This window comes from Juglans microcarpa x Juglans regia, chromosome 8D (assembly GCF_004785595.1).
Source record: "Juglans microcarpa x Juglans regia isolate MS1-56 chromosome 8D, Jm3101_v1.0, whole genome shotgun sequence".
NCBI lineage: Eukaryota > Viridiplantae > Streptophyta > Magnoliopsida > Fagales > Juglandaceae > Juglans > Juglans microcarpa x Juglans regia.
Genome location: NC_054608.1, coordinates 4,522,533 through 4,544,430, shown reverse-complemented (window position 1 = coordinate 4,544,430; position 21,898 = coordinate 4,522,533). Strand labels below are relative to the sequence as shown.

General features: G+C 33.7%; 2 protein-coding genes and 1 pseudogene across 2 annotated transcripts; 1 reads left to right on the top strand and 2 right to left on the bottom strand.

The window, feature by feature from the left end:
• The first annotated feature begins 1,021 nt into the window (after positions 1–1,021).
• On the top strand, positions 1,022–5,153 carry LOC121243359 (protein NDL2). The gene is made up of 11 exons (XM_041141473.1): positions 1,022–1,197; positions 1,811–1,910; positions 2,568–2,665; positions 2,787–2,875; positions 3,157–3,217; positions 3,323–3,409; positions 3,488–3,565; positions 3,653–3,709; positions 3,848–3,903; positions 4,352–4,487; positions 4,584–5,153. Exons 1-11 carry the CDS (start codon positions 1,063–1,065, stop codon positions 4,803–4,805), a joined length of 1,119 nt encoding a protein of 372 aa, XP_040997407.1. The 5' UTR covers positions 1,022–1,062; the 3' UTR covers positions 4,806–5,153.
• A 916-nt stretch (positions 5,154–6,069) lies between these two features.
• Positions 6,070–7,577, bottom strand: LOC121243355 (inorganic pyrophosphatase 2-like). Its single transcript, XM_041141470.1, has 4 exons — positions 7,399–7,577; positions 7,144–7,265; positions 6,808–7,009; positions 6,070–6,506 (listed from the first exon to the last, which is right to left on the bottom strand). Exons 1-4 carry the CDS (start codon positions 7,534–7,536, stop codon positions 6,108–6,110), a joined length of 861 nt encoding a protein of 286 aa, XP_040997404.1. The 5' UTR covers positions 7,537–7,577; the 3' UTR covers positions 6,070–6,107.
• Positions 7,578–11,079: 3,502 nt separating this feature from the next.
• Positions 11,080–15,351, bottom strand: LOC121243354 (annotated as a pseudogene).
• Between the last annotated feature and the right edge of the window lie 6,547 nt (positions 15,352–21,898).

Sequence of the window (21,898 nt, the reverse complement as noted above, 5' to 3'; positions counted from 1 at the left end):
TTCCGTACATTTTTTAAAAAGAATTATATAAATTTAAGGAATTATTAATTATATATACATGTCTATCATTTAATTCGATAAAATGATCGTTTCTAAGCACAAAATGATGGAAGGAATCGAACAAAAAGCAAGTATTCTTTAGAACTTTAGGATGTAATAAAATCCCAATAAAATGATTAGGATTATTATTAAAATAATTATATATGCATAATCATTTTTACTATATAATCATATTTTAAAATAAAAATATTTATGTAAATTGACGTTCGCTTTATAAAATATTTTATAAAAATACCTCTAATATAAAATTAAAGAATTGTAAAAAGGATTGTGCATCTATCATTTTCTTTATTTTATTATTATGATTATAATTTATAATAACATTAATAAATATGATATTTTCTTGAAAGGTAACAATTAATGTTAGATTATTCTTTTAATATCATTATTTTTTGAGAATCAGATTTATAATATTTATTCTAGAAGTGTTTTGAAAGTTTAATTTAGCAGCAAATCAAATTTGATTAATGATTTAATTAAATAAGGGAAATTATATTTACAGTCTTGAATGAGAGATTGCGTGTACAGTCTTATTAATAAATAAGGATAAAAAAAAAAAATCATCTTTAAAAAAATATTATTATAATTTTAAAATTTTTTGTATAAGCTTTTATGAGCACTTCTTATATGGGGTATGTAGATTAACTCATTAAATAAAATGAAAGAAAAAAATAGAAAAGAAAAAGAGGAAAGGGAAATAAATAATAGGAGAAGAAAAAAGAAAGAAATTAAAGAGAGAGGGAGAAGTTGAATGCATGGAAATTAAACAAACGCGTCGTTGTCGTGTCTGGGGGCCACAAGGGTAATATAGTATTTGAACAAAAACTGTCGGTCTCGCTAACTGTGGTTAATGTTTTAACCAGACACCCGGGTCGCAGAATTACGTGCCCGACCGCTCGTGAGCATTCTGTCAGAGCGTCGGTGACTCGGAGCGACCCGTGTGAGTTAACCACGAGTTAGTTTTTAAAATAGGAGATAGAGAGGAGGGAGACTGGTATATAAATGCCATGGAGGCCTAAGCCGAAGCCAAATACCCTCTGCAAATTGAGAGAGAGAGAGAGAGAGAGAGAGAGAGAGATGGGTGATTCGAGCGACTCTGTATCAGTGGATATGGAGGGGATCTCTTTCGGCGGAAGGGTAACCTGCATTCTTCTCTTATCTTTGCATCTATTATTTAATGTGCGCAATGCTTTGTTTGGTTGCTTAGAAATGTAGTACACTGAAAAAAATTAAAAGACCAGTCTCTCCTCCCAACTAAGCATGCTGCAAACATCTGACCAACTTGATGTTCTTTTGAACAAGTTTTAGTTTGGCATTGAATAACAGAGTAATAATCTATTCATTTTGGTTTCTCTTGCCATGATTGTTATATTCTCTCTTTCTCTATAGTCGGTTAATTCATTGTGTTTTCAAGGAAAAATCCGATGATATGCTTGGAAAAATTGTCAGCATTAAAGTTGCTCCTGGTTGTTGACTGCAAATGTTGCTGTTAGGATTTAGTATTAGATTGGTTTCATTTGTTTTTGTATTTTTTTTTTATAAGTTTGTTTTTGTATTTTAAATCGAGCGAAGCTTTACTGTAGTGCCAACAAAACTGGACCTTGCTGTGTCTTTGATTCTAAGGTTGGGAATTCACAAATAGGATGGCAGGAATGGATATTGGGTCTTGAGGAGTTTATTTGCCTATTTAATTTGCTCGGTTCTGAATATGAATGAAACTGTTATGCGCCCATTGAAATATGTCTTGCAGGAGCACCGTATAGAAACTTCTCTTGGTTCTGTGTCTGTTGCTGTGTATGGAGACCCGGACAAGCCAGCTCTTGTCACTTATCCAGATTTAGCTCTAAATCGTGAGTAAATTTAACTTAATTTTTTACAAAGTTTTTTCCGTTCATGTGGATTCGAATTTTAGACCGTCATGTATGCGGGATGTCCAACACTGCATCTTCCTCACCAAGCCCATTAATTTATGGTATATCGATAGATATACTTAGTAATTTCCAATGCTTTTATGTTGATTTTTGGTATATATAGTTTTTTTTTTTTCACTTATCAGTATGGAGAACATGATCAAATTGTCCAAAATTTTGGGAAATATGAGTAACATAAGCATGAATTGCTGGAAACTTGCATCGTCCAGAATTTTTTGTAAATGATAGACTGCCAAATTATTTCAGCTTTAAGTTGCGTAGTTCTGTGGGACAATGAATGTCTTGTAACGAAATGTCAGAAATATGTTTGCTTTCCCTCAACTCTCATCAAAATACATGTGGTCTTCATGCATGGCCATAGTTTAAATTTGAATCCACACCGTGCATGTTTTAGGGTACGAAAAATGAAAATATGCATCATATGTTTCTTTTTCTTATCAGTAAAACAAGGATTTTATTGATAACATGTTTCTTGATTTGTTCCATCAAGAAATTAAGAAGTCAGATGATACTATAAACCTATTTCACCATGCTACCAAGCTCTAACTTATCTTTTGGCTGTATGTGATTGATCAGATGTGTCCTGCTTTCAAGGATTATTCTTTTGTCCAGAAGCATGTTCCTTGCTGCTCCACAATTTTTGCATATATCATATTAGTCCTCCAGGGCATGAGGTTTGTAACTTACTATTTGACATATTTTGGTAATGTTTGATTTTCATATCTGCATTGCATTACTATGTTATTTATTAAATGCAATAATTAACATAATTTATTTCTTCAAGAGCTGTTGCAGTTGGGAGCTGCTGAAATCAGCCCCGAAAAGCCTTTGCTTTCCACTGATGATTTAGCAGATCAGATTGTCGAGGTTCTCGATTTCTTTGGGTAATTTTGTTTCACTTGATTCGTATCTGTTCTCTTTTTAAGCATTGGCTAATCAGGAACTCTCCCTAGGGTTCTCATTTGCCTCATATAGTTTCAGTTTGTATGACTATCCTAGTTTATGTTGGTGGCTAGTAATGCTTATGTAGTTGTCTGAAAAGATGTGATATGACATTTCAAATGTTTATAAAAAAAGATCTCATTTATGTTGTTTTATTCTTTCATCATGATCTGTATATAATTAAGGGAAATGACTGATCTCTCTCTCTCTCTCTCTCGCCCAGACTTGGTGCTGTGATGTGTATGGGGGTTACAGCAGGAGCTTATGTCCTGACCCTATTTGCTGTAAGTTGTCTCCCATGGCACAGCACACATGTTTTGTTTGCGACTTTTAGGTTCTGTTTTGGACACTTGAAAGTCAAATGACCGAACTATCACTCTTGATGACAGATGAAATACAGACAACGTGTTCTTGGATTGATACTCATCTCTCCTCTATGCAAAGCACCCTCTTGGACAGAATGGTTGTATAATAAGGTTCTTTTTCTGAAACTTTTTGCTAATTATTTGGGTTGGAGAATCTTATTCTTATACGAGATTTAATATAATCTGTAGGTGATGTCAAACTTACTCTACTTTTATGGCATGTGTGGAGTGGTGACTGAGTTATTGCTTAAGAGGTACTTCAGCAAGGTATGCCTGTGCTTAAGTTTCCTCCATTGATCTTCATGTTTTGAGACTTTGGTCGGTAGATAACTGGATTTTAAATAATGGTGGCAGGAAGTTCATGGCAGTGCTCAAATATCAGAGTCAGATATAGTTCAGACATGTAGAAGAGTCAGTCCTCCAACTTAACCCATCTTTCCTTTCTTTTTTCTTTTAATAATCTATTTATTAATTGAAAGATGAGTGATAATTGTGGTAAAAGGCTGAGCACTTTGTCTGACTTCCATGACATTATGTTTCCTTCAACAGTCTTTGGAGGAGAGGCAGAGTTCAAATGTTTGGCGGTTTCTGGAAGCAATCAATGGGTAAATCCTGTTTTTAAGATAGTTTTGCTTTACTTTCCATAGTAAGGGTAAAATCCCTGGAATTTAGTACATAGGGCATGAATGTCTAATTTGAAATCCTTCTATGGTTGAGTGCAACCCTAGGGTGCATCCTCACATATTGTTTTATGGAAGAGGACGGGACCGTGCATCCTCAAATATTAATATGCAGACTTTATCACCCATATAATTTATCTTAAATTCTTTATATATCATAACTGATCAGTGTGAGGATTTGCCATCCTCTAGAAAATGTGCTGTTGATTATGTGTGCATTGATTGTTTACTACTTTATAGATGACTGTCTTCCATGGTGTGGGTTACGTTGCCCTTGTGTTTTTATAATTGAAGTCCCACATTGAAAAAACGTGATTCACACACATGCTAGTGCCTAGAGATTTGGAGTAACTCTATTTTTTATGTCTAGCAGGAGACCTGACATTACGGAGGGATTGAGAAAACTACAATGCCGTTCTCTAATTTTTGTTGGGGATAACTCTCCATTTCACTCAGAGGCTCTCCACATGACTTCCAATCTAGATAGGCGATACAGTGCATTAGTTGAGGTATGCAACAGCTCTATCCCATCCTGTTTTATGTTCATATATGGCTAGCGTGAGAATGAGCTTTATTTACTGGGGGTGTGGGGAACAAACATACAGGTTCAGGCATGTGGGTCAATGGTAACAGAGGAGCAGCCTCATGCCATGTTGATACCATTGGAGTACTTCCTCATGGGATACGGCTTGTATAGACCATCTCAATCAAGTGTCAGCCCGAGGAGCCCCTTGAGTCCGTCTTGCATTGCTCCGGAGCTTCTTTCACCTGAAAGTATGGGCCTGAAGTTGAAACCTATAAAAACACGAATTTCTCTGCAAGTATGAAATTAGAAAGATCAAAAGGAGTGGAGGAAATAATTTTTTGTAGTCTATTATATCATAGGGGTTTGCATTTTCTCTTTTTGTTATTTGGGGTTGATAAGTGAGAGGGTAACCATGTTGTTGTATAGATAGAGGTCAAGAAAAGGAAAGATGTACTGTGGAGGGGTGGGGATAGAAAGAAAGCATATATTTTCATTCTTTAATTTGTAGCCATCACTGTTATAAGTTGAGGTAGGCTTGAGCTATAAGCTAAGCTGTCTGTAAATCCTCAAATAATTCTTCATCAACGAGACAAACGAATGATAATAATCACAATAATAAGCCTTGGATATGGTGGCTATGCTTTTCTGATGTTTTAAATATGTCTTATTCTTCTTTGATTTCTCAATGACTATTATTTTGTTGGTAGTGGAGGAATTCTTTTTAGATAATATGCCGAGTTGCTAGACTCTTTTTTTTATGGGAATTTAGGTTGGCTGATAAGTAAGTGGAAGATTTAGTGGGTTTACACTTGTATTCTATGTCTGCCTCTTTTCTCTACGTAGTTGGTAAAAAGCTTTCTGTAGATACATGCATAAACAATGATTAGGACCCTTTTGTGGCAATTAAGTTGGAAAGCAATAGATGAGTAAGGAGTTGTTTCAGCTTTTATCGACCATAGTCACATCACGTGGGTCCAAGAAGCTACTTAAGTCGTGATATTGATAATGATAAGATCAAGAAGCGTATGTGATCATACATTGTTTAGAAATAAAAATTTCTTTGTAATGTTTCAACGAGACATTAGCTGTAAAAATTTTTTTTTTATCAGTTACTATTTATTACTTTACACTATATCTTATAAAAAATACTTTCACACTTTGTAAAAAATCCTCCTACATCTTATAAAAAAAATTGTAGGTATGAAGTGTGAGAGTGAATAGTATTGATGAGTAGAATTCCTTTTGATTGTATCATTGTATATTCTTTTTAGAGTATAGACATATATGATTTGCTCATTCCATTAAGGCATTACAAATATTATCAGAACTTATCTCAACGGTATGTGATAAGGGTATGTGACGTATGAGATCTCACATTGTTTAAAAATGAGAAGTTATTGTTCTTTATAATATTTTAATAAAGTTCTAATTATATCATTAATTAGTTGTTTTGAAGTATAGGTTTCGCTATTGGGCAGTCGTAATATAGTTCTTATTTTTAGGCCTTCTATTTCAGTTTCTGATAAAGAAGACGTAGGATCATATCATTGTTATAGCCAGAAAGATACAGGAAAAATGATTGATGTTTATATTGAGCCAACAATCAGAATTCTTTACAACTACTGGGGAACTGGGGGGTACTATTGCTCGAGGCTTCATGGGCAGTGATTGAACTCGTGAGGAACTTGCACTCAACTGCAAGTACCATTCGATCATTACTGCTTCTCACATTGTATTTCTCTTCAATGAAAAATGGGTTTATTAAATCGAGCAATATAGTCTCAAGGTCCTCCCCATCTTTCCACTCATGGACTTTTGCCTTGATGAGGCTTCGGTTGGTGCAAATTATCTCCCAGATAGGGTAATTCTTCCTTGGCATCAGAAAATCTCCTTCTTCAAGCTTCAAACCAGCGCAAAAATCTGCAGTTCCATCTCCAAGATAGATGATCTTTTTCTTTCCCTCAGCAGGAAGAGAAGCTCGGATCCTTTCCATCACTAAACCCTGTTGGAAGATACATTATTATCAGCCAAAAAGCTTTGAGAAACTTGGGTTGTAATAGCAAATATAAAGGAACATATCTTGGCATTGCAGCAATCGAAATTATTGGAGCAATTATACATATAACTATGAAATGAATAAACGCCGCGTAATCTTTTTGAAAAAGAGTGAAGTTCACTATTAAAAAATTAATTTTTTTTCATGTAGTCTCATGTTTTATTCACTTTTTTTAAAGAAATTACGTTAATTCACGGCTGCAAATATTTTGAAAGAGTAAATATAGATCTAGGACAATTTATATCACCTTGCACATGTTGGGAGGACAACTACTGCAGCCATGAGAATGAGAACTGAAATCATGGTATGGTAAGATTCTAAGCCAGCCTTCCTCATCAATAAAACTTGGGTTCGTGTTGATTTCTTTGAAACATTCAATCAAACCATGATGTTTCAAAATCGTGTCGATGAAAAAGGCATTTGCGTCACTGAGTATTCTCAAATCACACCTGCGAATCGTACACAAAATCCTTAACAGAACTCGGAATTCGTAACTACTACAGCATATGTAACACGTATTACTAATACATCAAATTCTCCTCATGTGTATATGTTTGAAATTTGAGTTGAGCAAAGTACGTACCCAGAAGCATGGGCTGATTTAATTGCAGAGATAATCCTGGGGTTCAGTGTTGCACGTTTCAAACACTCTGCAATGTCCTCAATCGTTTTTCCCCGTGAGTGAAGCTCCATCATCATCCTATCCTGAAAATATAGTAATTTTTACAGAGATTATAAACATGGCGAATTTGCAGGGAGAAAAAAAGTTGTAGGACACGAAGAATATATATATATATATATATATATATAATAAATAATGCATGGAATAAACACAAACCATGAGAGAATTCCAAGGCAAGGTAGGGAGGAACTGGGTAAACAACTCGGATATACCCAACTCATCCACAACCCAGTTATCGCTATCGCAGTCGAGAATCGTCTTGTCGAAGTCGAAAACCACCACCACTCCTGCCATTGCTACAACCACCGCTTATGCCTTACGTACCCTTTTTCAGAGAGAGAGAAACTTGGGAATGAAGCTTTTATACGTAAAAGCAATTTGGTTACAGCTTAGCAAGCACCATGGAGGCGGTCATATATATATATATATATATATATATATATATTCGTCTTCTGGTGTCCTAGTAGGACTCGAGCTCCTGGCATGGTGAAAGAAGAAAGTACATTTATATTTATATGCGACAGAGTAGTACTTGATGTTTGAGAAATGCGTGTCCAGTCACGCCTCTATTAATATGCGACAGTTGTACCTGATGAGACGATTCTGGTGTTGGATATACTGTTCGAAGGATATGGAGTTCGTTTGATTGCATTGAGTGTTTTATCTAATTTTATCTTATTATTATAATTTTATTAAATTTTTATATAAAATATAATAAATAATTTAATTTTTTTAAATCTTAAATAATAATAATATTAAAAAATAATATTTTATTTAATTTTTTACTTTTATTTAAAATCATCTCATTTCATTTTTTAATCAAAACGAACCGTGTTATATATAAGTAGAGTAAAATTCTAAATTCTAAGAAAAATTTATAAAACATATATTATATTCATGTGTAAGTTATTAATATATTAAGATTCATGAAACTTTAAATTTTAAAATAAAACAAACAAAATAAATATTGTAAATAAAATAATAAATATATGCGACACCACTCATGTGAAATTATTTATACTCTAGAAAGCAGGTCTAGGGCATCGCTTTGAAAAATGTAAGAAAATATATATAATATATACATAAAACTAATTTTTTCATGATGAATCTAATTTTTTTTCGGAAGTGATGCTTGGAATTTACACATTCTAAAATTATATTTAACATTAATATATATGGTAAGTCTGAAAAATGTACATTAACGTGATCTAATTTATATTAGATTTAATTTATTTTTTATAAATTAAAAGTCATGCAACTGCAATTGTGATTACATTAGCGTTTATTATTCATGAGAAAATTAAATATTAAAATAGTTAATAGGTTTTCTACTTTTTTTAAAAGATCCATTGGTTTTGAATTTTATTATACTAGTTGTTGGGATCCCCAGATGTACGTGACATCCAATAAAACGCGATTGCATATAATCAAAGGGTGGCTGTAGAGCCACGAGTTCTCGCTAGTATATTTTAGATTTTTTTTAGATTATTTTATATATATATATATTTAATACTTTTAAATATTTTTTAAAAAAATAAAAAAAATTATTTCATTAAAAAAATACTTTCTTAATTACTAAACAAAAAGATTTTTAAAAAAAATATTCCACAGGAGGTCCCAGCTCCTACAGAAAGAGCAGCATTGTACTATAATCATCGCCTACCAAACAAAAAAAAATAAAAAAAAAGAGAAAAAATTCAACACATCAACTTCAAAACATAAAGAATGCATTTAGATGTTAAAGTGAGTTGAGTTAAATTGAATTGAGATAATAAAATATTATTAAAATATTATTTTTTAATATTATTATTATTTTAGATTTAAAAAAATTAAATTATTTATTATATTTTATGTTAAAATTTAAAAAAATTATAATAATGAATTGAGATGAACGGATGATCCAAACGAAGCCAAAAACCCCCCACGGTGGCCTGCGAATCATGTCATTGCATTTTGCTATTATCAAAAGATTCAACACATCAACTTTAAAACATAAAAATGATAAAAAGTGTTATATTAATTAAAAATAAATAAATACAAAACAAAAACACAAGAAAAAAAGAACAGAAAAAAAAAATCACTTAGGACTTAAAAAGGAGAGTAGAGACGTCTCTCCTCGTCCTCATCGGAGCAATTGGAGAACCACCCCACCACGGTGGCCTACCAATCATGTCATTGCATGTTTGATTCCAAAATATATGCACAACTTCTTCCTATTCATATAACTTCCACACAATATATAATTTTTTAATTTTTTTCCTTCTATCCAATATTTAATAAATGAATAGAAGAATTGAAATAATTTAAAAAGAATAAACTCGAAAAAAAAATTTTAAAATATTAAAAAAATTAAAAATTTAAAAAAATATAGTGTGCGGAGATTGGGTAACATCAATCGTTTGATTCAGCTGGCCCTCACAAGGTGGTTTTCCAAGGTCTCCTTCCTTCCCCGGCCCCTCCCCCTCTATCCGGGGGACCTAAACCACTTCATCTAAAAATTTTGTATGCTGCAGAGTACTTGAATCTCTTTGAATACTTTTTATACCAATATCCTCAATACAAACCAAAGGGGGACCTTTAACATTTTGAGTAAGCAATGCTTAATGAAGCACATGCACACTCCAGAATGACGGTTTTAGTTTTTAAGATATCTGCTTCACCTTGACTTGGTATTTCTGGAGTCAAGTAATAATGTTTTCAGAAAAACGATTTTTCAGTTTCTGATCTGCAAATTGCGGCAGCTGAGGTTCAAGAGTCTCGAACCACAATTTTCCCTTTTCAATGTCTTTTTGTTCAACTTTTCCCAGTCAGGAAAGAATTATATTCAATTCACAGAGAGAGAGAGAGAGAGAAAAGAAAGTGAGAAAAGATTTCCAACGAATAGAGCCTATGGAGTTTGATGAAGCACTTGGAACCGGCAACTAATGGAAGACAAGAACTCTAAACTCAATGGAAGGAAATCTTGCATTCTGCAGAAAACATGCAAAACAATTCCACGTATAGTACACAGAATTCTGATTCGCCTAAGGCATTCATGCTGGGAAGCATGTGATTAAGAGAAGTGTAATCATTAAAGCCCCCAACACTTTAATAGAGCACTATGTACAGGATCTAGATGCGGTTTGTTTCTTACAGAATGACAAAGAAACTGTCCTCGAAATTTTCTATGTACCTTTTCTTCCTTCAGCTTCATGTGGAATTAAATCTATGGTTGTTGATGCTTATGTGGTTTCTATGATTGGCTTGGGTTCCTTCCTCATCTCGTTGTACCTTTCTTCTGTTCATCTCAGCATACATTTCTTCAATCATTGGTTTCCACAGCCGAACTCGAGCATTGATGAACCAATTGGATACCTGATCATATAATATAAAAATACAGTTCAGAAGAAATAGTCTACAAAAGAAGCAAAATTCTGGTCTCAAAGGAAGAGAGTGAGGGTGCGCGACTTGGTTAAAGAGTTCTTATGCTTGCTCGTTCTATCTTGTTCTGATTTTGAATTCCAAAAATGCAGTTTTGATTGGTTTTTCATAAAAGGAGGAACACAATAAACATTGCACTTGTCATTATTAAAATTTCCAAATATTCTATATCCTTCAATGATCAATCCACTATAATGGAGGCAGGAAGTACCTGGCTTCTAGTCAATCCACTTTTTACTGCAAGTAAATGCTTCTCTGCATCTTTAGGATACCTGAAATTAATCAAACGTGTAAGAGCTCCTTGTATATCAATCCATGTACATATGTGAAATTCACCAAATATATCTCTCTGATAATTGAACAATAATCTATTAACCTTGGGAGCACAAATGTCAAAATGTTATGCACTAAGAGAGCTTACGGATGAAGAAAGTTTTGAAACATCCATGCCCTTAAAACTGAGACAGATCTTTCCGGCAAGCCTCGTTGGGGTCTCCATAACTGATGATCTTTACTTTTTAGCTGCTGTAGAGCCCATTGCTTTTGGATGAAAGAAGTTTCAAAAGATCTTTTCTTCTCTTTCTTGCATGTGCTGTTAAAATGTGCTCCCATTGCAAGGATATAGTTGCTAATCCTTTCTCTCAGGTTTTTATACAAGAAAGACACTGTTTGCAGAGCAAAACGAGCATGTATCTGGGGGTCCAACTCGGTAGCAGCATGAAATGCAGATATAACAGTATGGATCTCATCCACGCATTGGTTGTATTGGTCATCAACCTGAATCTCCACAGAAGTATAGCTATTCAAGACTTATAAGTGCAAAAATATGGCCTAAAACAAAAAATTTACCATTGAAGTTTTAATATTGAAATTTTTAACATTGAAATGGGTAATTGAAGACACATGGTCAACCATTATTGAAATTTCTATTTTGATCCACTACTGTAAGTTACAAGGTCCCTAACCGTGAATGCCAATATGCATGACAAAATCAGAGCACTAATCTATTTCAACCAGGAAAATAATTAATATCAAGACCCAATTAGGTACATGTTGAACTAACTAGTGGAATAAACCAAACCCACATACCACTTGTAGCAGAGTCAGCAGTTGGGTTTTCTTAGCTTCAACAGTCCGTCTTTGCAATGTGAACTCCATTTGAAGCTCCAATCCACCATCTACATCAGGAACTGTGGGAGACATCCATCTTTCAGCAGGGAAACTTGAAGAGAACGGTATATTTGAACCAGCCTCATTCCTAGCAGTTGGATAACTCATATGGTCTAGATTTTCTAGTGAATAGTTTGCAATTTGAGCAAGTATCTCCTGGATTACATGAAGATATCTTGATCCTAGTATTACTTGAGAGAACTCAGGTGATCTGTGAGAGCCAAAACTTACAGAAAGCTCCTTACTGTTGCAAGTCTGTTCAGAACTTAATGTTGTTTCATTCAAGCAATGGCGAGTCACACCAGACATACCCATTTCAGAGCACTGATCCGGGATGTTAATCTCATTGAGAACAGAAGGCTCAGATGTAGCAAGAGTTAACGAGAGCTCATTATTAAAATTGGAGGAACTGTAAGGAGCATTTGCCGTCACATTTCCACTATGTGATGACATCCATCCATCTGGAATGATACTTGCTGTAGATGAATATGGCTGAGGCTCTGCTCTTACTGGGGATTTCCCAACAAGCTCTAGTGGAGTGGGGTACTTGGTATCCCACTTCGTGTTTGCATTACCAAGTACATCTTCATATCCACAGTTCAAAGATGTTGCAAAAGAAGCATTAGAACAGCCATTTGAAGCATAAGTTCCTAAAACATCCAAAGGACAGATTGAAGGGCCAAAATTGCTAAATTGTTTAGATTTTCTTGAAGACTAAATTTTGCAGCCAGGAACGTAGCATGTGAAGCAGCAGAAATAGCTGCTCCTCCAGCTGCTTGGTCTTGAAACTGAGTGTTACCAGTGAGACGTGAATTGCAAAGCGAGGCATCTCTCGCTGCGTTTCTTCCTAGCAATGTAATCAATGCATTAGAATCAACAACCCGCTCAACATTTGGAGTGTGAAGATTAGTATGGAGACCATTCATCGGTTCTTCTTGCAATCCAGAAAGAACTGGAAATCCAATCATTATGTGGTTTTGGTTGTTAAGGTCAAATGAGTTGGGCTGCATGAGTGTGTTTGACGTTGTCCGTGGTTGAAATCCATCTATGACAACAGGACTTTGGCTTCCCATATCTGTTGGAACTATACACAAATTATTCTCCATCATATGGGACACCAAAAATTACAAGGCATCATGCATTGACGGTCTAAGGGCTGCGTAACAGGATTCTTGTGCTTCAAATGTATTTTAGGCCAGCTTTATTTCAAGAACTGCAACCTGACTCCTGGAAAATCCAGTTACTAAAAGTTCAGGGGAGATCAGAACATGCTAATCCTGATTATCTTCACGCTTTCAATTGTTGTCGGTCAAGTAACATTAACCTGGACCAACCTAAAAAATAAAATAAGTTAAAAATCCATTGTAGCGCACACACCATTACAATATTGAGAAAACATATATTATTGTTGCTAGTACGAGGGAGGAAATCACTTCGAACCGCAATCTGAAGGCCTAATTTGTATGAAATTGCAACTTTCTTTTTTCCCTTCATCTTCTTAGCAAACAAACAAGACATAATACAATATCAATATGCAGAGAGGCAACATGTTAAGTTAATTGAAGTTACCAAATATTCAAGGCATAACTAACCATAAAAAGGTGAAGATTCTGTTCGACAATAATCATTCAACACCTGCGGAGGTGGAACAGATATTGATTAAGAAGATGCATACACGAAGGAACTATATATGAATAGCCATAAACAATGGGAACAGAGTGAGCTGGAAGCTCATTACAATTCAATTTGCTTAGAATAGCTCTTTGAGCTCTCTACATCTTTGGACACACTGAAATTTAAACGATGGGTACAACAGGAGATAGAAGCCTAGAAGCAATACCAAGTCAGACCTAAACCATGTTACTCTAACACAACAAAGTAGTACCAAAACAAGCAGTGGAATGAACCTAAAAACCTGCATCAGCATACTAAGTTTTAGAAAACTTTCAAAGTCAGAATTATAGCAGTTAGCACCATTCTGAGTACATTGCATAGAAGGTGGAAGCATACGCCATTAAGCAAAAGGAAACCTGTAAGAACAACCAACCTCCCATTCATATGCAGAGGAACTATCACGCACAGTAAAACACTCACGAAGACTGCAGATTTCTCCACCAAACCTTCCAGAAAGCAAAAGAGTAGTGTCAAGAATTTTCATGCAGGTTCATAGGATCTCCCCAAATTAGACCTCCGAAATCAAACAGTTTGGCACTGCATAGGTTTTCTTTTGGAACCCAAAACAAGTTCCTGCAGTGCAAAGTTCACAAGTAATCGAGCTTTCTCTTTTTCCACAAAACAGTATGAACCAGAAGTCAGAAAGCAGTGGTTTTAGAAAAAATCCTTCGTTTCTTTTTTTATCAAAAAAAGAGGTGGAAAAGCTAAGAAGATCACGGACGTTGTCCAAGCTCAAACCCCAACAAATTAAAGAGCCAATACAAAAAGTGGGTAAATTTCTTTACATGAAGGGGAAAAAAGTGGGTATTCCTTCAAGAACCCAAAACCCGAGAACCTGAAATTTAGAGCCTCAGTGACTCACTCAGACCCCATCAAGAGCCACAATCTTTCCCCTTTCTTTTTCTGTCCACAAAATTTAAAGGTCAAAACAAAAATGGCCAATGGGTCTGGAAAATAGAGGATATCGATACGCAGAACCCATCAAGCGCGAGACTTAAGAGAGTGCCAAAAAGACAAAAAAGGCTTCTTCAGAGAGCTAGGTGGAGATGAAAAAAAATGGATCCATTCATTGAGAGAGGGGGGGGGGGGGGGGGGGGGGGGGGGGGGGACTCGCGTCACGCGAGTAAAAACAAGGGGATAGGGGAAACACATTACTCCTTGGTGCAGTGCCACTCATTTCTGCTGCAGTCTTTAGAGGGCCCATCCCTTCCCTGTCTCTGATCTCCCTTGTCCTCCCCACAACGTCTCATTATATGCTGCTCTGCAATCATCACAATCAAAATATCTGGATTCTCTCTGTTCAAACTTCTGTTCATGCCAGGTCTTCTCAGCCCCATTTTCAGAGACAAAGTGCTTTGCTTTTCACCTATTTTAAGACGAGAAGCTAATGTGATTAGAAAGAAGAGTAAAATCGGGTAAAGTCTCACACTTTCTCTTAAGAATCTTACAGCCCAAGGGTTAAGGCAACGCAACTGTGCAAAGAGATAAAAAGAACACTGTTTTAGCAGTGTACTTTTTTGTGAGAGAGAAGAGTCTGAAATGATGATGCAAGCAAACTCACTAGGTGATGGGAAAATCTAGTGGGATTGGCAAGATCTTTGACAAAATTTATTGTAGCAATTACAAGCCCCATCTACTCCTCTTTTGGGTGGCTGGCATCCTTTGAGCTCGGACTCAGAGTCTGAGTGATCATAATTGTCTCCTCGACCCTAGTGATTATAAATTTATAATCTCTATAAACCTGTAAAACAGAGGAATCGAATGATGTCTTTTATTCCTGGATCATAGTTATATGCTTTAATGTTTTTAAAATGTCTCCTATCTATGGGGATTTTCTGGGATCACTGATGTGATAATTCAATCTTCCCTGCAATTTGGCAGTGATGAGTTTACCATAAAAATATATATAAAAAAAATAGTGATGTTACATAATATATAAGGTAAAAAAAAAAAATCTACATAACTTTTTATTATTTACATAACTTTTAGGCATTACATTTTTTTTAATTTTTATTATTTTTTAATTTTAGCAAATATTTAATATATAAGTAATAAATAAAAGAATTGAATTAATTTAAAAAAAATAAACTCAAAAAAATTAAAAAATATTTTAAAATTTTAAAAAATATGGTCACTAGAGATTGAGAGATTGTGTTGCATTACTCTTTTAAAAAATAGTATAGTTTATTGTTAAGAAATTAATTTCTTTTATATGTATTTTATACATATTTATTTTTTTTAAATAATTACACGATTTTTATATATTTATAAATATCATTTTTTTATAAAAACAAATTACAATTGAACAATAATTAATGCAGCTGAAATAAATAAACACTATAGCAGAACAGTGTGATGTGCAGTCTGTTTTTTTCCGAAATGACATTTTTTTTAAATAATGAAGAAAAATAATTTTCTTCTTGCAAAGTGTAATAACCTCACCTATAACATTAAATTCTGACAAGTGGGTGTTGGTGTGGTGGTCTCTTTGTAACGGATGTGTTAAATAAGTTCACTTTGTCTGGATACTCACGAGCAGTAATTGTAATTCTCAAAAAAAATATAGAAATGTGACGTCAAAATTTATGGTACAAATCATTTCATTTCATTTTATTTTATTATTATAAATTTTTTAAAATTTTATATAAAATATAATAAATAATTTAATTTTTTTAAATTATAAAATAATAATAATATTAAAAAATAAAATTATAATAATATTTTATTCAACTCATCTAAAATCATTCAGAGTGTATTTAGATGTTAAACTGAGTTGAGTTGAGATGATAAAATATTATTAGAATATTATTTATTATTATTATTATTATTATTATTATTTTGAGATTTGAAAAAGTTGAATTATTTATTATATTTTGTATTGAGATTTGAAAAAGTTGTAATGATGAGTTGAGATGAGTTTACTTTCCAAACGAAGCCTCAATCTCATCTCATCTTACTATATAAAAGAGCCATTAATTTTAAGATATATAATTTAAAAAATCATATTTATAGTTTTAGAATATATAAATTTTATATATATATATATATTTTAAAAATATTAAATATAAACTCACAATTTTTTTTTTTTTAATAATAGACCTAAACTTATGTATCCTAAATCATATCTAGCATAGTTTTTTGTTTTTTTATGATAATTTACCAAATATATACTCAAAGTTTACTTTTTGATAGGCCAATAACTGAAACAAAGATCCACAGCTGTTAGATGCTACTAAGAATATAACACTTTTTTGGATGTTAAATGCTTAATCATTCAATGGCTATACCTATAAGCTATATTCCTTCTAAAGATATATAGCCCCCCAAAATAAATTTTTTCACAATCCAAGATGATAATTTTATTTTCAGTTTTTGTCATCTAAATGTACTCTTTTTGCTACTTTTAAAATGATATGATCTTTTTTATTTATTAAAAAATATTGTATCATTAAAATAATTTATATAATATTAGTTTTTAATAATATGATGTCTTATAAAAGAACTACAAGCACATGAATAGCATGGTTTCACCTCTAGATGATGGTGATTAATTGAGCAATTCTCTCTTATGGATATGCCATGAGAAATATAATCTAGATAGAATTTTGTTATACATTAGTCAATATTTACCCCCACACCTTACGCTTAAAAGCTCATTTTTTTTATAAATTATAAAATATGAGGTAGTGAATAGTAACTGATGAAAAGAGTTATTCGATCCCATATTATCAATCTTCCTCCCCCAATAAAACTCAAAATACAAACAATATCCAAATAGTACAATCCTGTGATTATTGATTCCTTTCATGAATAAGGACACAGTCATGTGAACGAGAGTTAAAAGAATATGGCAGGAGTACTTGCATGCCCTAAAAGATTGGAATGAGTCCAAAGGAGTACCAACGTTTTGGTATTTTGACCTTTTATCTTATTATTCACCGAACAGTTATCTGGGCCTAACCTAACCTGATCACGAATTTGGGCCAGTCAGTTGGGTTGTGCAACCTACTACCTAGGCCCATATATACCAAGCAAGGGTTCATTTTAGTTATATTGGAAGTCCAAGTCCAAGTCCCACTTATTATAAAACTTTTCATGATTAAGAATTTCTTTACAAATTTAACCATGAAAACATTGCTAGGTTTTATAAACAAGACTGTAGAAGCAAATGTTATAAATTAATGTGTTTAATACATATTAGATTTACCTAACACTAAGATATAACCGTACCACATCAAACAACATTAATTTATAATTTTTTTAGACTAAGCATTTTTCCAAACCTTATCAGCATAATCTTTTATAGCATACTATCTACATATACGTTATACGTATAGGATTTAGATTTTTTAGAGTGTTTGACTGAATTTTAGAGCCTAAAGTGAAAAGGAATACACACATAAAACAAATCCAACTACAATATAGCTATTGGAGTAAATTTCTCGAGCAACAATAAAATGTGACAAGTCACGTTTATGTGTCCATGATCTCTCATTCTAAACCCTAGATTTGAACTCTTGGAAATATATATTGTATAATATACATACACTATAGATAGATATATGTAACGCCCCGATCCCGGAGGTCCGGAGAGTTAGCTCTTAATATTTAATATTAACTCTAATAATCAATAATAAATAAACAGAGACTCCACAAAGCACTTAACTTATTTGTTTGATCCAAAAATCCGTATCCCTCCGTAGAACTACTAAACAAAACCTCAATAAAATAAATAACATCTTAACAAAATCTCAAATTATTCATAACTTGATGTACCAAAATAACCACTAGAGATAAAACTACTAAATATGATCCTCCAAAATACTTGTACCCTTAGCACTCATTTATTTATGATCATCAGAATTTTCCAATACTTCCCACTCTTGATCTCCAGCTGAATCATAAAAATATCTGAAAAAAAAATGTTATGGAGATAAGGGGTGAGTTATCAACAGCTCAGTAAGCAGAGAACATATACTAGCATGTAAACATGAGTATTTACAAAGTTCGGAATGCAGAACAAAACACTTATTATTTTGAGAATGCAGAGTCAAAATATGTTATAAAAAATATCAGAGCGAAAGTTCAAAAATATTCATAATCAAAATCCCTTTGGCATAGTATAAACTGAAACATCACGTCATATTTTATCATATCAGAACATATACTATGTTTAACCCCCGTGATAGGATTGTGCAAATCCCGGCAGCCAACCGAGCAGAAACAGAATGTGAATCTTCTCCTTATTCATTCTCAGAGCCCCGAGTGTGCACATAGGAAAGACCACGCAGAAAATCACTTTGTTTCCAAAGTGGGTGCACCAAAAACAGAAAAGTTGGTACCAACCTAAACAGAGGCCACAGTTTTACACCCGTGGTAAGGTCAGAACGGAAGAGAAACATAAACAAAATGTTATGCCAGAGGTTTTCAGAAATCACATCATATTATATTAGAGTACATAACATCTTCAGAATAGAACAAAATCAGACTAAAAAAACGTAATTTATGCACAAAATTTCATATTCGCTCTCTTTTGCACAGTTTAGAAACAAAATGTCAAAAATAAGCTCATATATACACCAGTCATGCCAGAAAATACTTTATTCTTAAACAGAATCTCATGAGTAATGCAGAACAAATGACTGAGGTAGTTCAAATTTATTTTCATAACAAAACATGCATATTTTTCAAAAATCAACCTCAGCCCTTTTTATTTTTATGCAGAGTCTAGCATAGGAACTCCGTTTACCTGAATTTTTTTAGCTTTTTAGAATTTTCCTAAAAAATGCCGAACAATAAAATAATCGTCACCTATAATATAATCACGTAATTCCCGTAAATTTCCAATTAAACATGTATGTCAATATTTAAGCCTAAGATGCTAAAATAACTTATTTTAATTCCTCAAAAGCTAAAATTCTCATAATTCCTAAAAAATAACATCACTTTCCAAATTCCTCAATATCCTACTCGATCCCTGACTAAAATATTAAATCCTAACTTATTTACTATTGAAAACAAACTATAAAATTTAATACTAGATACTATAATTATCCCAAAATATTTTAAAATAAACCATAGCTATTTTTTATAGACTAAATCATATCTAAAGTGTTCAAAAATAAAATTACACAGTTATCGTTTACTTTTGAAATAAAACTTTACTTAAGAACAATTTAAATAACTTAGACAAATTTTTTGTACATAAAAGATTTTAGACTATTATAAAAGAAATAAAGCCCACCTATACATATTAAAATTTTTAAAACAGACTAACATAGCTTGTAACTCAATGGATAACACTGCTATTTTCATCATAAAAATATTTTATGCATGACCAACTTTAGGCTAAGCTTCCATGAGACTTTGATATAAGAAAACATGTTCGTGAAATCATAGTCTGTGAGGCAGAGGCTCACCGATAGGAAGTGAAATGTGCGGCGGAGCAATGGGTTGGGCAGTGGACGATAGTGGTCACGGCGGCAGGGCACGGTGAGAGAGAGAGAGAGAGAGAGAGTCTCGTGTGGAAAGAGAAATGGTCTTACTGAGGGTGCTGCGTCGTGCAGCATAGAGAAACCACGACAACAGCTGGGTAACGTGGCAGAGGCTTGCTTTTCAGTGAGTGATAGCGGCCCGGGGCAGTGGTGGCAATGGTTGCACGGTGCAACCCTCCTAGTGGTTGGGTAGCTCATGGAGGAGCCTTACGCAGTGGAGATATTGGCTCTGTTTTGATGAAAAAAAAACAGGGGATGACTTCTCGTGGTTCCTAGTGGTTGGCATCGTGTGTATGGTGCATGTATGATGGTTTACGGTTTCTTGAAGGGTTGGGCAATGACTAGTGGCTTCTGCCATGCAGGGGAAAGACTCGCACAGTGGTGGATTCCGTTCGGCTGAGTGCACACGGGCTTGGATTTTTGTGATGGTCTGAACGTAAAGGGCGACTTGAGGTGTTGTAGGGCAAAGCTTGGAGGCCTCGGTAGCATGAGTTGTTTTCTTGCATGATCACAACAGATTCCTCCATGGACTGATCGTGCGTGGGCTGGGGTGCGAGGCAACCTGCCGTTTGTGGGACATGGTGGTTATAGAAGAAAAACTAAAATATCAAAGGGTGGGAAAACTGGGTTGTGTGTGTGAGTTTGGTGCTGCCTGGACGTGGAGGCGTGGGGGAGTTAACGTGCGGTAGCCCTAGCTTGGGGAAGGAGACGACAAATTTATTTTGGGTTTTCTTCATGCATGAAAGATGTGTATATATGGGTGATTGAAAGACCAAGTTAAAATCCTAGATACGAGAGAAAGCGGCGTGCATGCATAGGGATAAAACCGATGTGAAACTATGTAGAACGTGGAGTATGAAAATAAGGTAACACGGGCTTCGGTTTTATGGTCCATAAAAAAAATGTAGTGAATAAAAAAATAAGTGGGCTCTTTCTTAAATTTTCTTAACTCGTAAAATAGTACTTGAAAAATTTTAACTGAATTTTTCACATATTTAACTCAAAATATGTAAAAAAAATTAGACTTGACACTATGCCCGGGTGTCACATGTTAAAATTAAAAAAAAAAAAACCTCAAAAACAATAATAAGTGGCTGAGGAGATTGACACATGATTTATGAGAGAGATGAGGAGGCTTCAAGGTCACATGTCCTCTTAAGTTACTCACAAGTCACCACCAAAAAAAAAGAAAAAAACAAAACAAAAAAAGCAATCTAGCTAGCTACTTTGTCCTTGCCGTTGAATTAGGGGTTGACATTCAAGCCACACGATAAAATGTTGCATGCACACACAGCTTGCACACTAAGTAATCTATAAGCTGCTCGCCTACTCATGTCTCTCAATAGTCTTCAAATAATCCCAATTCTCACGTTACAATATTACATGTACATGCATATATATATATATATATATATATATATATATATAAGCACATAAGGCTATCGATTGATATATTATATTCATTTCCCATGCAATTAGAACTGATCGATCATATTCCATCAATTAATTTTTTCACTGAAAGAAAATTACTTATTTACAATTTGTTACTTTCAATAAAATGATTATTTTCAACTAAAATGAATATATTTTTGTCGTAAATAGTTATTTTCGTTGTAAAAAATAGTGTTTGTTTGGAGTACACGAAAACTCATTAGAAAAAAAGTTCTCTGTGTTAGACTTATTTTTAAGATTAGCTAGCTAGTTTATACTAAAATATTTAATTAATTATTATGATGACTTACAAGCAAGTTTAAGGGTCATAATCATATGAAAAGATATCTTGAGTGTCATAATGAATGTCTAGTGCTTTTAGTTTAAGCTTGGCCCAAAATCATGATCACTAATGTAAATTAATAATTAGTTCGGTCAAAGATCTAGAAATATAATGACAGTAGTAC

Bases quoted from the DNA above. Each gene is read 5' to 3' on its own strand.
- LOC121243359 (XM_041141473.1), top strand. From the start codon at position 1,063: ATGCCATGGAGGCCTAAGCCGAAGCCAAATACCCTCTGCAAATTGAGA. The intron at 2,876-3,156 runs GTAATTTTGTTT...TCTCTCGCCCAG, and splicing joins GAGGTTCTCGATTTCTTTGG to ACTTGGTGCTGTGATGTGTA. The intron at 4,488-4,583 runs GTATGCAACAGC...ACAAACATACAG, and splicing joins GATACAGTGCATTAGTTGAG to GTTCAGGCATGTGGGTCAAT.
- LOC121243355 (XM_041141470.1), bottom strand. From the start codon at position 7,536: ATGGCAGGAGTGGTGGTGGTTTTCGACTTCGACAAGACGATTCTCGAC. The intron at 7,266-7,398 runs GTTTGTGTTTAT...CTATATTTTCAG, and splicing joins TGCCTTGGAATTCTCTCATG to GATAGGATGATGATGGAGCT. The intron at 6,507-6,807 runs GTGATATAAATT...ATCTTCCAACAG, and splicing joins GTCCTCCCAACATGTGCAAG to GGTTTAGTGATGGAAAGGAT.